This window comes from Pongo pygmaeus, chromosome 16 (genome assembly GCF_028885625.2).
Source record: "Pongo pygmaeus isolate AG05252 chromosome 16, NHGRI_mPonPyg2-v2.0_pri, whole genome shotgun sequence".
Classification (NCBI taxonomy): domain Eukaryota; kingdom Metazoa; phylum Chordata; class Mammalia; order Primates; family Hominidae; genus Pongo; species Pongo pygmaeus.
Window position 1 is genome coordinate 40,553,121 of NC_072389.2, and position 15,822 is coordinate 40,568,942.

The 15,822-nt window shown below is 34.9% G+C and overlaps 1 protein-coding gene across 10 annotated transcripts in view; it reads right to left on the reverse strand.

The window, feature by feature from the left end:
• DPH6 (diphthamine biosynthesis 6) overlaps positions 1-15,822 on the reverse strand; it is a 445,531-nt gene that overhangs the window by 336,305 nt on the left and 93,404 nt on the right. For all 10 annotated transcript variants that reach the window (XR_010123937.1, XR_010123938.1, XM_063652564.1 and 7 more), the window contains 2 exons: positions 12,966-13,039; positions 8,909-9,027 (listed from right to left, as the gene is read on the reverse strand). Coding sequence is in view for 8 of the 10 variants with exons in the window: in XM_063652564.1 (XP_063508634.1) it covers positions 8,909-9,027; positions 12,966-13,039 (193 nt within the window). In the remaining 2 variants the exon portion in view is untranslated. The remainder of the gene's footprint in view (positions 1-8,908; positions 9,028-12,965; positions 13,040-15,822) is intronic.

The following is a 15,822-nucleotide window of genomic DNA, read 5'->3' on the forward strand; positions in this document are numbered from 1 at the left end:
TCTGCACATGTATCCCAGAACTTAAAGTATAATTTAAAAAAAATGATGAGCTCATATATGTATGTGTGTATGTGTGTGTGTGTGTATATATATATACACACACACAGTGGGAGAAGGACAGAACCAGGAAATCACATACCTAAATGTAAGAGCTAAAAGTATAAAACTCTTAGAAGAAAACATAGGAGTAAATCTTATGACATCAAGTTAGGCAGTGACTTCTTAGAAATGACATCAAAAGAACATGTAATCAAAACAAAAAATGATAAATTGGACTATGTCAAAACTAAAAATGTTTATGCTTCAAAGGACACCACCCAGAAGTAAAGAGAAAACCCACAAAATGAGAGAAAATATTTAAAATCACACATTTGATAAGAGACTTAGAATATATATTAAAGAAAACCTACAATGCACTAAAGACAAATAACTCAATGAAAATATAGGCAAAGGATTTTACTCGACATTTCTCTAAAGAAGATATACAAAGGGCCAATAAATGCATGAGAAGATGGTCAACATCATTAGCCATTGGAGAAATGCAAAATAAAACCACAATGAGATACAACTTTACATTCACCAGGATAGCTATAAGAAAGACAGACAATAATTAACTGTCGGCTAGGATGTGAAAACCTGGAACGCTCATTCATTGCTAGTGGGAATCTAAAGTGGTACAGCCACTTTAGAAACCAGTTTGGTGGTTGCTCAAAATGTTAAACATAGAATTATCATATGACACAGAAATTCCACTCCTAGGTATATACCCAAGAGAAATGAATACATAGGTCCAAAGAAAAACTTGTACATAAATGTTCATAGAAGCATTATTCATAATAAACAAAATATGGAAATGACTCAAATGTCCATGGACTGATGAATGGCTAAATAAAACCTGGTATATCTTTGTAACAGAATATTATATGGCAACAAAAAGAACTCAATTATATATGCTATAATTTGGATGATTCTTGAAAACATTATTCTACGTGAAAGAAGCCAGTCACAGTGACCACATATTGTAGGATTCCAATTTTATGAAATATCCAGAATAGGCAAATCTATAAAGATATGAAGACACAAAGTCCTCATGGTGCTTAAAACTGGGCGCAGTGGGGCAGGGGTTGGAGGTAACTTGAGAATGATTACTAATGAGCATGGGATTCCTTTTTGGGGAACACAAATTCTAAAACTAGACTGTGGTGATGATTGCACAACCTGTGAATACACTAAAAAAATTGAATTGTACATTTTAAGTGGATGACGTGCATAGTGTATTAATTACATTTCCATAAAACTTAAAACATAAGGAATGTATAGTCATAGTAGCTATATGCTCAGACAATACAGATAAAAAGATCTCTTAAAAATGAGAGGGGAAATTCATAAAAGCACATACAAAAAATTCTTTTTAACTGTTCTCAGAAATTATATCATCAGTAGTGGCATTAGCATTGTTATTCTGAAATTGTCTCATATATTGTTAACATTTTAATATAATATCTGTATCTATTGGTATGCTGAGTCCCAACAAGAGTTCCCTGGAGCAGAACACATTATTATTTTTATTACTTACAAAGAATAAGTAAATAATACTGTTCTGACTTCTCTGCCCCAGCTCTTACTCCAGGAGCAAGGTGATGAGAAAGAGATATAATCTTGCAAGTAATTTCATCTACCATAGGCAAGGGGTCTGGAAAAATAAATCCGAGTACTGATTAGGAAAAAAAGAGGCAGCTGTTGCCCCTTCCCTTCTGAGAGTTTCCTTGGAAAAGTAAAGGGAAGGATATGTGCTTTCACACTTTGGAATGTAAATAAATCTTCCTGAGGGGAAAAACTAGTGTCTCCAGCTTTACTACCCAAGAAATGTCTCCAAGGTCCTGGTCTCAACCCTTCCTTTGAAATGTAAACAGATACCTCTAGAAAGATAAGTCTCTCTGGAGTTTTCACTTATCTGTTCAGTCATAAATCAAGTTCTAAAGCTCGTCTTTTAGCCTAGGTCTCAAGTTTCTGTAAAATTTGCTCAGAAAGTCCTAACTGTGCAGAAACATAAGAATATGTTCTCTACAGCCCCACATACAATGTGATATTTATTTTATAGTGTAATACAAAATAAATATGAAGTTGAGTTAAACCAAGATATTAGCTTGTCAAATCAGACTCAAACAAATTGGACACCTTACCCAGTTTCAACCTTTTCTGATGATTTCAAGAAGAGAAGTAATCAGGCAGCCTAACAAATAAGGTAGAGTTCCAAGACCATCAGAACAGCTCTCCAGGTCCTTCACTGCTATACTCTGGCCCAGATTAGCACATGAGGTCAACTAGAATCACAGTACCATTCTCTGTTTCTTCCCAACAAAAACAACTTTTTTTAATGCACATTCATAGTCACAGTGACTAGGTTAGTGACTAGAGATTATTGTTCAATAAATTCGGGATTCCATTTGGCTTGAGGATATAATTATATACAGCATAGTATAGGTTTTAAAAGTTATTGGCTTCCAGAAGTCATTATGCAACAAGCTCCCTTCAGGATAACATAATATCATTCCTTTATCCTTCCAATTCTAATCAGTGTAGCATGAGAAAGACAAATTCCCTCTTTATCTGTGATACTTGGGCCATTGGAGAACAAATATAAAGGCCACACTGTTCAGCAATGTCCCATAATTTAGGCTAACCATAGTGTTCCCATAAGTGGGCATCCTTAGCTTGGCTACTAGAACTGCTGGTCATTGATCTTTAAAAACAACAACTTCCATAGTAATTGGAATATTCAAGAGTCTTTCTTCATTAGCTTGGCTACTAGAACTGCTGGCAATGGAACTTTAAAAACAATAACTTCCATAGCAATTGGAATATTTAAAAGTCTTTCCTGCATAAGAGTATAAGCCCTCTTCTTGTACTGTTGACCAACATTATGTTCCATTAAATACTCTATTAGTCCAGTCATTTTAAGCTTTCTTGTCCCTCTAGGGCCATTTCCAGATGCAGCCATTCTCCTGGAAGAGAGCTCCCTCTAGTGTCTCTATTTGGATTAGCAAATCCTTTTCATCACGAGCTTTCAGGAACATTATTTTGGTCTAATTTGGTATATTAGTAATGGTCCTCAAGACCATTACTAAAAATGCCTTCAGAACATCAAGACAGCAGAGACAATACTCATCAAGCAACAACATGGGTTATTACTGTGGTACATTAGTAAAATTTGTACAATTTAGAAAAATAGTTTGCACACACACAAAGAAGTCCCATGAGATTGTCATTTGGTATATTATGTATCAAATACAGCTCTCTCTGGGTGTGTCATAGGCTCTTCACAAACATACTCTGCATAACTCCAGAGAGGAGTTGTTAGTAATACTTATTCATTACATTACATCCAAATCCATCTCCCTCAAGGTGGTCTTCCAGTTCCCTTAAATGAATTCCATTCACATTCACATATTCTATATTAGAAGGAAATCAAGCTATAACAGGCAGTAGAAATCTGCTCTCCATTATACCTAGGTGGATGTCTTAGCAACATATTGTCTTGATTTATGTCCACAAGGAGTGCAAAAGCCCTACTGTTCTGAATCCTCCACCTATGTACTTTAATTAGTAATAGTCAAATCATCATCATCAAAAAAAAAAAAAAGAGATCTGAATGGTAAATAGTTGACCCTTGAACATCATGAATATGAACTGCCTGGATCCGCTTATATATGGATTTTTTTTTCAATAAGTATATTTGGAGAGATGTGTGACAATTTGAAAAAACTCAACATATGAACCATGTAGCCTAGAAATACTGAAAAAATTAAGAGAAAGGTATGTCATGAATGCATGAAATACATGTAGATGTTAATGTATTTTATCATTTACTACCATAAAATATATACAAATCTATTATAAAAGGTTAAAATTTATCAAAACACGCACATATCATTCACAGGTGAGAGAAAGGTAAAGATGTAGCATTAAATTATAACTGCATAAAATTCACTATTATTATCTATTGTTACTACTGTATTAATTTTGTAGCCAACTTACGTTGCCATTGCGGTGAGCTCAAGTGTTGCTAGTGTCTGCTTAAAATACTATGTGATGCTAATCATCTTCCCATGAGCAGAGCAGTTTCTGTCTCCAGTAAATTGTGTATCACAGTAAAAAGTGATCTCTAGTGGTTCTTGCATATATTTCATTGTGTTTAGTGTAAATACTGTAAACCTCCAGTAACACCATGGGACCCATACGAACTGCCACTAGTGATGCTGGATGTGTTCTCAAGATGCAGAGAAAAGTCATGACATTATAAGAAAAAGTTGATGTTCTGTAGATTGAGATCTGCAGCTGTGGTTGCCTGCAATTTCAGACAATGATTCATTTTGTAAACAGATGACATAAATTTACAGTATTGATAAATACAGTACAGTACTATAAGTGTATTTTCTCTTTTTTTTTTTTTTTCCTTTTTTTTTTTTTTTTTCTGAGACAGGGTCTTGCTCTTCACCCAGGTTGGAGTGCAGAGGTGCAAAGACAGCTCAAGTGATTTTCCTGCCTCAGCCTCCCAAGTAGCTGGGATTACAGGCACACACCACCATCCCCAGCTAATTTTTAAACTTTTTATAGGCATAGGTCTCCCTATGTTGCCCAGGCTGGTCTCACTCCTGATTCAAGCGATCCTTTCATCTTGGGCTCCTAAAGTCCTGGGAATACAGGCATGAGCCACTGTGCCTGGCCTCTCTTCCTTATAATTGTCTTAGTAACATTTTCTTTTCTCCAGCTTATTTTATTGTAAGAATACAGTATGTAATACATACAACATGCAAAATGTGTTAATGGACTGTTATGTTTTTGGTAAGGCTTCTGGTCAACAGCAGGCTATTAGTAGTTAAATTTTTGGGGTGTCAAAAGTTTTAAGTGGCTTTTTAACTGTGCAGGGGGTTGGTGCTCCTAACCACCTTGTTGTTCAAGGGACAACTGGATAGCCTATAAACCAAGAAATGAGTGGTAACTGTAGTGAACTGCTCCTACATTGAGTCATCAAGGAGCACTCTGCCATTTTATTCCTCTAGATTACATAGGTGGAATCTTTTTTTTTTTTTTTTCTGAGACGGAGTCTTGCTCTGTCGCCCAGGCTGGAGTGCAGTGGCATGATCTCGGCTCACTGCAACCTCCGCCTTCTGGGTTCACGCCATTCTCCTGCCTCAGGCTCCTGAGTAGCTGGGACTACAGGCGCCCGCCACCACGCATGGCTAATTTTTTTGTATTTTCAGTAGAGATGGGGTTTCACTGTGTTAGCCAGGATGGTCTCGATCTCCGGACCTCGTGATCCACCCGCCTCGGCCTCCCAAAGTGCTGGGATTACAGGCCATAGGTGGCATCTTTAAGTAGAGCTATACATCACCAATTTCCCTTCTCTCCAGAAAACACATCCAGAGTGTTCTCTCAACATCAGTTAGGTTAGCATCAAATTTGAGAGCGATATCCAAGACAACAACTCAACTTCAGCAAGAATAGAGTAGCTTGGTATTTACCAAGGAGAGATACCAAATACCTTATTATTTTCTAGCTCTGAGGCTCTGCCATGGAAGGTCACATGGTTACATCTCTCCACAGAACTTGAATTCATTTATAATGCCTTTACATCTCTTATACGTCCCCCCCTCCCCCGCCATTTCCATCTATTACCTGTTTTCACCCACATCCTTTTCCCCATGATTGGGCTAACTGGCTCAACGGTTGTATTATAAACCCACAGGGACAGTAAAACAGCAGCCTTGTTAGCACTTCTCCTTGGCAGATATTACAGGATTTGACAGATAAGAATCACAAGACACTTGGCTTGTGTTTATGGATAGGCCTTAATGTGCCTACACAGAGTGAAGTTATCCATACCCCTAAAGGCCTTTAAGAATATGCACTGTCAAATGTAATGGTATTGATATTGTGTTTTGTGCATTGACAACACTTTCCTTTGGTATGTGCAACTTTAAACTCGGGCCCAGGACCACTGGATCAGGCAAAACTAACAACAACAACAAAAAAATCTATGAAATGGGAAAGGTATATAGTTGTGTACTTTCCTCCTCCCCCATCACCTCATTCCTATATCGCAATCCTAGAAACCTTATAAGTAGAGTCCTAGCATTATTTCCTTTCATAGTCAATGTTACTACACCATCATTTAACTGAATAAACTAACCCTTAAACCAGTATAGTTTTTCTAGTGATCAATTTAGTTACTTTGCAAACAAATATATCTTTCAAGAAACAGGAGGTTTTCCAGTAATAGGTAAAAGTGGTCTCACATTTTTCCTTTATCATTTCTCTCTCTTTTTTTTAGCAACTAGATATATCCTGCTAAAAGCAGTCCAAAGATACTCTTCACCTCTAGTAAACACCATTAGTGATTTTTTGTTTCTTTGTGTGTTTTTTGCCATGAGGTCTGTAATTATATGTTTATAGAAAGATTATAGAAGTTCTTTCTTCTTTCTTTCCAGGAAGCCTACCCCAGTTACTGGAAAGAATGGATAATAGATCTGCTATTTGGTCTTTTTGTTCCCCAAAATTATGGGATTTTCTAATAAATAATATCTATTGTGACCTTGATAATCAAGATTCACTGTGGAAGAAAGAGGGCAGCGATGGAATACAGAATTATGATAATCCTTATGTTGTCTTGAATTTGACTGTGAAATATCATGAACTCATGAGTCATTAGATATACACATACAAACATATGTCATTTCACATTCAAAGAAATCAGGGCTTCCTGAAAAAAAAGGATGTTCTAAGTCTGGGACAGAAAATGTGTAAGATGACCACTTCGTGGCAGCACCGTTTATCACAGTGCCAAACTGGATACTACCTATATGTCATCAATAATAGAATGGACAATTAAATTGTGGTGTTAAATTAAATTACAGTCTCCCACAAGGGAACACTATACTACAATAAAAATAAACACACTATTGCTTCATTCAATAATATGGATGAGTCCCTTAAAACATTATAATGAAACAAAGAAGCCAGAAATTTTATGAGTTCATTGATGCCTACAAGACATAAAGGTTATGTAACATAATTATCAAAAATATATTTGTATGCATTCATGTAGAACTGACCTTTCTCTATTATAAGACCATTTCATAGAAAAATGGTCTACAAAATTTTACTGATCCCTCTCCCCCACAGAAAGGTCTTATTGTCTCATTTTTTTTTTTTTTTTTTGCTTAAATCCAAAAAAAGTCCTTTTTTTTTTGGCTTAAATCCATTTAAAATTGTTCTGACAACTTTAAATGGGAGGAAAAAGGCTTAGCAACCTATATTGCATCATTTATATGTTTCTATGTCTTCAGAAGCACTGTGCCATTTAATAAACCTTTCTTTAATATTATTCTAAAGAATAACTTTCATCTTTGCACACCTATAGGCAGTCAGTAGAAACCATGTGCTGTAAATGTTAAAATCAGATCTATATTTTCGTTACTGAGATACCAAAGACAAATCAGCTCAGTTTTTACATTTTACGCAAAGGCTTGATAAAGCTAATTCCCCATCTCTAATCCCTACAGAGAGGCACAGATAGAAATGAAAGAACACACAATATCGGTCATATACTATTAAAAGATGGCAATAAGGTCAAATTCTTTGACTATCTTTTCAATAAGCGAGGTCTCTCTGGGTCCTAATCCAGTCTTTTATCTATCTGGCAGTAAAAGGAATAGTATGTGTACCTTTCAGTGAGATGTCACGTGAACTTCATTATGGAACTATGTAATCTTAGAAAATTCAAAGAGAGTGAAAGACAAAGAAAAAGCAAGAGGGAATACTCTGTACAGAGTCACATAGAAATTCATATGACAAATATATTTATAATGAGGACGTTAATCATGAGAGCTGCTCAGCAACCTTTTCTCAGAAATAAAAACATAATACCACTCAATTTTTCTCATTTTAACAGCTAAGGAGATCAACTACAGATTCACTAAACAAAGCCTTCAACTGAAGACAACACCTCAACTTCAGAAAGAATAGAGTAGCTTGGTATTTACCATGGAGAAACATTATGGGGTCTGTACTATTTCTCTTAATTTTATTTAAAAACTGAATGTATCTGTAAAATCTTCTACAGCTCGAGACCTCGTTATTTCAGAGATCCGCAAGGTAAACACTCTCAAATGAGATGATTTAGGCTTTGGGAACTCTCAGGCTTCAGGGCATTTTCTATAACAGGTTCACGAAATGAACGGACTGGGCTCAAACCCTATGGTTTCTCAAAAAAGAATATAATTATAGAAATTCCAAATAAATTAAATGTGTTCATATGTAATGTCCATACTTGAATCAGATTACCACCTGCCTGCTGTGTCTATGCTAACTAATCAGATAACATTTTCTCAAACATGATTTTCTCACCATTCCCAACAAAAACCAGTACCCTATTTATTTTTTATAACAAAAACAAAATCATCATTCTATTTTAGCATTATTCAAAATGTTAAAAAATACAAGGAAAATATGTTTTGTGTCAAATACATATTGTAAGAAGCTTCCAAAAAACCTCAAAACAAAACAAAAATAACCCTTGTATTTCCTGTTTCCTACAAGCCTAAATTCCAAACCCTAAAAAAAAAAGAACTTAAATTGAAGGACTATAATACAATATCAGTTTTAGAACCTGTTATATGTTTAAAAAAAAAAAAGCCTTACTAGTAATCACTTCGGCAAATGGTCAAAAGACCATTTTAAAACTTCCCTTTCTTTATGCAAGGAAGGTGCTTACTCAATTTCTTCAGCTGTGACTCCACATTTTTATGTTCTAAATCAGTTTTCTTTGTTCATTTTAACTACTTATTAGTGAACTGAGATCATCTATGTGGCAACAAACAGCTCCCTTGATAGTTTGGCTGCATACCCAAAGCTGCTACTTTGATGATCATTGCTTGAATGTTAGACGATATCATCTCTCTGAGCAAATCTTCCTGGTTTCTCTGCCAAAGGTAAGCTAAAGGCTGGAGATTAAGCCTTTTACACCTACAAAAGAAAAAGAAAAAGAAAGTAAGATGATATCTTAATGTTTTATACTTGGATCCACAGCAATTACTTTGATTTGAAACATAATGCTTCGTTCAAGGATTTTAGCATTGAAAATGCTTTTAAAAACATATTTTGCATAATCAAGTTTATATATACAACATAAACATATTTAATTTCCACGGGTTATGCATAAACTGATAAAAATGAAATTTCCAGGCACACTAGAAATATTAATTTTAGTAAGACTCTTAGTTTAGAAATCTATGTAAAAGAGTTTACAAATGTCAGTATACTTTCATTTTTAAAACTTTCATGGGTATCAAAATTTTGAAGCATATGTAAAGTGGGCAAATAATTTATCCTAATAAAATAGCCACATACTGATTAAATTAACAATAGCTACAGTTATGTGAACTATTCCTATCTACTAACTTTGAATTTTTTTTTTAAGAATTTGAATAAAAAGAAAATAGTAAGAACAAAAAGTACAATGCTGCAGGCACTGTACTAGATATTTTCCATTATTGGTAAAGTAGAAAAAATATAGGTTTTAGAGTGAAGACACATCTGAATTTAAAACCTCATTTTGTACTCTAGCTGCATGGCTTTTGAAGTCAAGTAAAATCTAAGTCCTTGTGCTTAGTTTCCTAGTTCATAAATAGGGGCAAAAATAGTTCCTTTCAAAGTTCTTAAGAGGATTAAAAAATGTGAAATGAAATCATCCTTTCCTTTTCTTTGCATTCCACATCCAATCTACCACAATGCAGAATGTGACCATTCCTCACTAATACCACTGCTAACAGCTTGGTTTCAGCCACCATTCTCTCTCATGTCAACATCCTAATTTCCTTCCCTGCTTCCACCCTCAACCTTTTAAAATCCATTTTCAACACAGTAGCCAATGTGATCCTTTTAAGACATAAAATAGGACGGGCGCGGTGACTCACGACTGTAATCCCAGCACTTTGGGAGGCCGAGACGGGTGGATCACGAGGTCAGGAAATCGAGACCATCCTGGCTAACATGGTGAAACCCCGTCTCTACTAAAAATACAAAAAATTAGCCGGGCATGGTGGCGGGCGCCTGTAGTCCCAGCTACTCGGGAGGCTGAGGCAGGAGAATGGCGTGAACCCGGGAGGCGGAGCTTGCCGTGAGCCGAGATCGCGCCACTGCACTCCAGCCTGGGCGACAGAGCGAGACTCTGTCTCAGAAAAAAAAAAAAAAGACATAAAATAGATCATAGGATTCCTCTGCTCAAAACCCTCCAGTGGCTCCCCATCACTCCATGGATCTCACCCTGTTTAGTTCCTGCACTTTATTTCCTACTACTTATTTTCTTCTCACTCCATCCTCCCACTGCTGCCTGCTCATTCTTGCCTATTACACTAGTTTCATGCCTTTGCTTAAATGTCACTTTCTCAGAGAGGACTATAATTGTTTAACGAATTAAAGGTAATATAGATAATGTAGTACAATGCCTGGATAAAATAGGTATTCAATAAATGATAGTCAAAGCCAAGTGACTTGCCCAAATCATACACTAACTGGCTGAGATCAGATTTCAAACCAAGAATATAGCTCTAAAACCCAGTGTCTATAAGGTTTGTAAGTAAAACCCATCGTCCTTAGCATCTGTAAGGCTTCTTGGCCGACTACTCTGGCCTATATTGATCTCTCTCTCTCTCTCTCAGAGATCCCAATACTTATTAAATGTACCATGTTTGGTCATTTACTCATACATGGCCTTAAAAATATCACTATTTTTTTTCATTTACATATACCCTGACTTTCAAAAAACCAAAACCTTCCTCATTGCAGAGATTGTTGCATGTAATTTTCCCTTTTAAAATGTCTCAGAACATCTAAAGCAATGCTGAAGCAGTTAATAAATACAAAAATAATAAAATGTTAACTACCCATGTAATACAAACATAATTTCAGAATGTAAAGTGTTTAATAGATGTCACAAGTTCAAATTCAGCAGTGATTTACAGAGTAAGTTTATTTGAGCCATGATATTTTGAACTGTTAAAGAACTTAAATAGGCTAAAAAATTTTACTTAAGTCTATAGTCAAGAGATTTTGAGGAATTTCAAAGCAACAACCACAAATTTTACGATAAGGACAGGAAGAAAAAACTTTCTGTCCATAAAAAAATAAATTTTAGTTTAAAAAGGTAGAGAGGCTGTTTTGATTAGTAGGCATTAAACATTGGGTGAGAGGACAGCAAGAACTAGTAATAATACAATATAACACAAACTAAAATTTGGGCATAGGCTAATTCAAAATTAAGTTTGTGGACCAATGGACTCCCAGTAACATTACTTCTGAAGTTTCAAGGATAAAATAATTGCAGATATGCTTTATAATATAAAGTCTGTTCATCTGTTCAACCGTGTGTTGAAGTGTACCAGAGATTGTGTTTTGAGAAAGTCTCTACCCATCGGCATGACATGTGCCCTTCTTCCATATATATACACACATATATGTAATGGGCAGCCTCCTAATCAGGAGCACATTTTTATTTGGCTTTTTAACTTTCATAAATAGATGTCATCCCTATTTCCAGTTTGGCTACCCATTAAAGCCTGTGGGTTTGAACTTATTAAAAAACACTAATTTTTAAACTAAATAATTCTCAGAGAATATGATCTAAAATTTGATGACAATACTATTATTTCTAATGTCTGGCTTAAAGGATATGCAATTCATCTCCATCTGTAGATCAGTTGTTCTCAACGGTAGATCTACATCCAGGTAGAATGTAAGGAAAAGTTTCTCAAAATACACATGACCTCCTTCCTCACTCCACCATCATCATCCATCGTCCAGAGATTCTGATACACCTCTAAAATGTAAGATCATATTTCTCTTCACTTAACTGTGCTTTACCTTGTTTTCCCTTCATTCACTCTTAAAATTCTGTATTTTTTTTAACTGCCCTAAATCCACCATGGAATTAGAGAGAAAATAAATAAAATAAAAATGAAACTTAAGTTTTCAAATCTATTAATATGTAAGTTTTAAATGAGATAGTAGATAGGAATGTTTCTTTATCAAGAATATAAAAATATTATATAAATACAGCCATTATCTTATTCTATTTATCCTTTTGACTAGCAAAATCACTTATTTGTAGGTCAAATTGTGCTTAAGAAAAATAATGGAGTCCAATTTTTTTTTTGTTAATATAATTATGCCCAGAATCTCTATACAATATTATATTTATCTAGATAAATTAAAAATGAAAAGTAAATTCATTCAGGTGATGTCTTGCCAGGCCAACATTAAATAACCAATATTATTATTTAACCTCATGATTTTTGAATAGATCAATAGAATTGACCGTTTTGGTATGTGCAGCTACAGACTAAATACTTCACTAGTGCTCCCTCCCTTAGAGGAGTAGAGAGGGGCTAGGACGAGGGGAGGAACATTCTAAAAATTCCCTGAAAGTTGAATGGCTTTATATGTAAGTATTTCAATCATATAAATATTTTTGGACAAGAACTGAATTATATGAACCAAAGAGGAGATGACTCCTTAGTAAACATTTTTTCTTTAAAGTATTACTGTATTCCTTTTATTATCTCTTGATTTTTATTACAAATGATGAGTTAAAAGAGATTAACAGGATATACTAAATCAAAAAACAAAAAAATGAAGAGAATACTTCTCACTAAAAAATCTGTCTCAATTCTATCCTAGATTATTTTTCCTTACACTAAATAAATTAAGTTTCCTCAAGTGAGATATAAGGATAGAAAAAAGGAAAAGCATGACTTTTGTTACTTAGGTAAATACATACATTTAGTTCCATGGAGCACGTAGACTACCATACCTATTTATAATTTGAATACGATTATTGATTTTTCATTTATTCACATTCTTAAAATACATACACTTTTAAAACTAACAAATTAATCTTTTCTTACACATTTTCCACTCGAATACGCTGATAGTCAGAAAGTATAGCACCTACTGATATCCCCTCTACTTCTTCTTTTTCCTGAAAATAAAGAAAAAAACCATAACTTTAAAAATAAAGTAACAAATGGCTCCACATCATGCTCTGAAAATTATAAATGAACTGTGTCTCATCTAGAAAACTATCTCAAACCAGAGTAATTTACTGAAAATATAATCGACATTCAGAAAAAATTTGCATATATTTAAATCATTCTCTCAGCTGTGAGAAAAATAATTATGGTTTTACTTAAAATTTAAATAACTAGAGATCCCTTTCCATGGAGAAAGCAAAGACTTAGGCAGCACTTCCAAAATGTTTCACACTTAACGTATTTTTAAAGACTCACTGATGTTCGATGGAAACTTTTGAGAAATTTCTATTTAAGGACAATATTTTCCCAGATTGAGTAACTTCTTTTAAAAATTAAGCAATGGCATAAATAGATAAGGGAGCACAATAATTTTTCTGTAAGTCTTAGAAAAAAAATGATTGAAATAGGAGTATCCAGAAAGCAGAGATGGTAGAGGCATTGCCTGGATAACAGTATAGCACTGTAGATAAAGAATTCTGTCATGGGAAGGAAGCAATGAATTATTATCAACATAGTTGCAACTGAGAACATCCAGCAGTATATGCAGCATGGTCCCACAGGAATGACGACTATCCTGTCTAGCATACTCATTAATGAGCTGGAGGAGAATGTAAATTCAAGTATGATCAAGTTTACAGATGATACAAAGCTAGAATGGATTAAAAAGAAAACAAGATCAATCAAGTACATGGATGGATTACGGACAACTTGGGGATTTGAAAGGACAGGTCCAAGATGAGATTTAATGTAAAGAAGTATAAGATAATACACTTAGGGAAGAATAATATACAATATGGGTGTAAACTAGGGAACTGTTATCTAGAAAACAGATATGAAGAAAGTGACTAGGGGGTGATTACTAATAACAAACTGAATAGAAATTCTCTGAATAGGTGTAAAAGAAAATCCATCCTAGCCTATGGATGTACAAAAGAAACTACTTCAGAGAGATCACTTCATCATGAATACTCTGGTCTTACCAAACTTGGACAACTAGAAAGAAAAACAAAAGTGTTTCACATAAAACAAAAGTTAATATTTCAAGTCATGCTGAAATAACCCTGTGTACCTAAAAGGATGCCATAATAAATAAACAAAAATGCCAAAAAGGAATTTTTCATGTCTTTAAAGTCAATTTAAAATTTGCCCTCCAAAATGATAGAGAAATACCTGCCCAAATCACCCAAAAATAAAACAATTATTTTTATCAGATAAGGTTTCAGGAAAAGAGCTATTTCCTTTACTTTCCTATTTCAGCAACTTTGTGAGAACATTTGCTTATAACCTTTCCCTAACCTTCCTAGCCATTTTTGTTTTCATAAAAGTCATTGTATTCATTAGAAAAAGTCATGACATAGAGTTCCTTATTAAACGTAAATACAGTATAGATCAGAGTTGTTGACTAATGTTATCAAAATTTTAGTTATATTCCTATACCATATAGATGTTTATCTGAAGTTCTGCTATAAAAATAATGAAGTACTAAATATTATAGATGCATAGGAGTGTGTGTATTTCTCTAGAGATCATGGAAACAAAGACAAAAGCCACTGGTGTTTTCTTCTTTAACTAAGTCAAATTACTATATATATATATATATACACACACACACACACACACACACACACACACATATATATGTATACATATATACATGTATATATATACAAATATATATATTGGTATATATATGTATACATATATATATACAAATATATATATTGGTATATATATGTATACATGTATATATACCAATATATATATATTTGTTTTTGAGATGGAGTCTTGCTCTGCCACCAGGCTGGAGTGCAGTGGCACGATCTCAGCTCACTGCAACCTCTGCCTCCTGGGTTCCAGCGACTGTTCTGCCTCAGCCTTCTCACTAGCTGGGACTACAGGTGCATGCCACCACGCCCGGCTAAGTTTTGTATTTTTAGTAGAGACGGGGTTTCACCATATTGGTCAGGCTGGTCTCGAACTCCTGACCTGGTGATCCACCCACCTCGGCCTCCCAAAGTGCTGGGATTACAGGCGTGAGCCACTGAGTCTGGCTGTCAAATTACTATTAAAATAATCATTGGAATTTATTAGTCATTTGTCATTCACTAGTGTGCTATGATTTTTATTTAATGCTCATCACAACCCTAAAACAATTTCTTCTTTGTATACATGCATTCTCTGGAATTCTCTTCTACTCCCATCTATTTCATTTTATTTCATGTATTTTTAATTTTTATTTATTTATTTATTTAGAGACAGAATCTCACTCCCTCTGCTGCCCAGGCTGGAGTGCAATGGGGCGATCTCGGCTCCAGGGTTCAAGCGGTTCTTCTGCCTCAGCCTCCAGAGTAACTGGGACTACAGACGTGTACCACCATGCCTAGCTATTTTTTTCTATTTTTAGTAGAGATGGGGTTTCACTGTGTTGCCCAGGCTGGTCTCAAACTCCTGGACGCGACTGATCCGCCCGCCTTGGCCTCCCAAAGTGCTGGGATGACAAGCTTGAGCCATCGTGCCTGGCCCCATTTATTTTATTTTTTATTTGATAACACTTAACTAATCAGCACTAAGTAAACTCTGACTATTCTTCAACACTGAGCCTATATATAGATCGTTAGTTGTATTTGTTCAATAATTTTTTTTTTGAGGCCTCCTGGGTTCAAGTGATTCTTGTGCCTCAGCCTCCTGAGGAGCTGGGATTACAGGCATGCATTGTGTCAGCAAGCCCAGC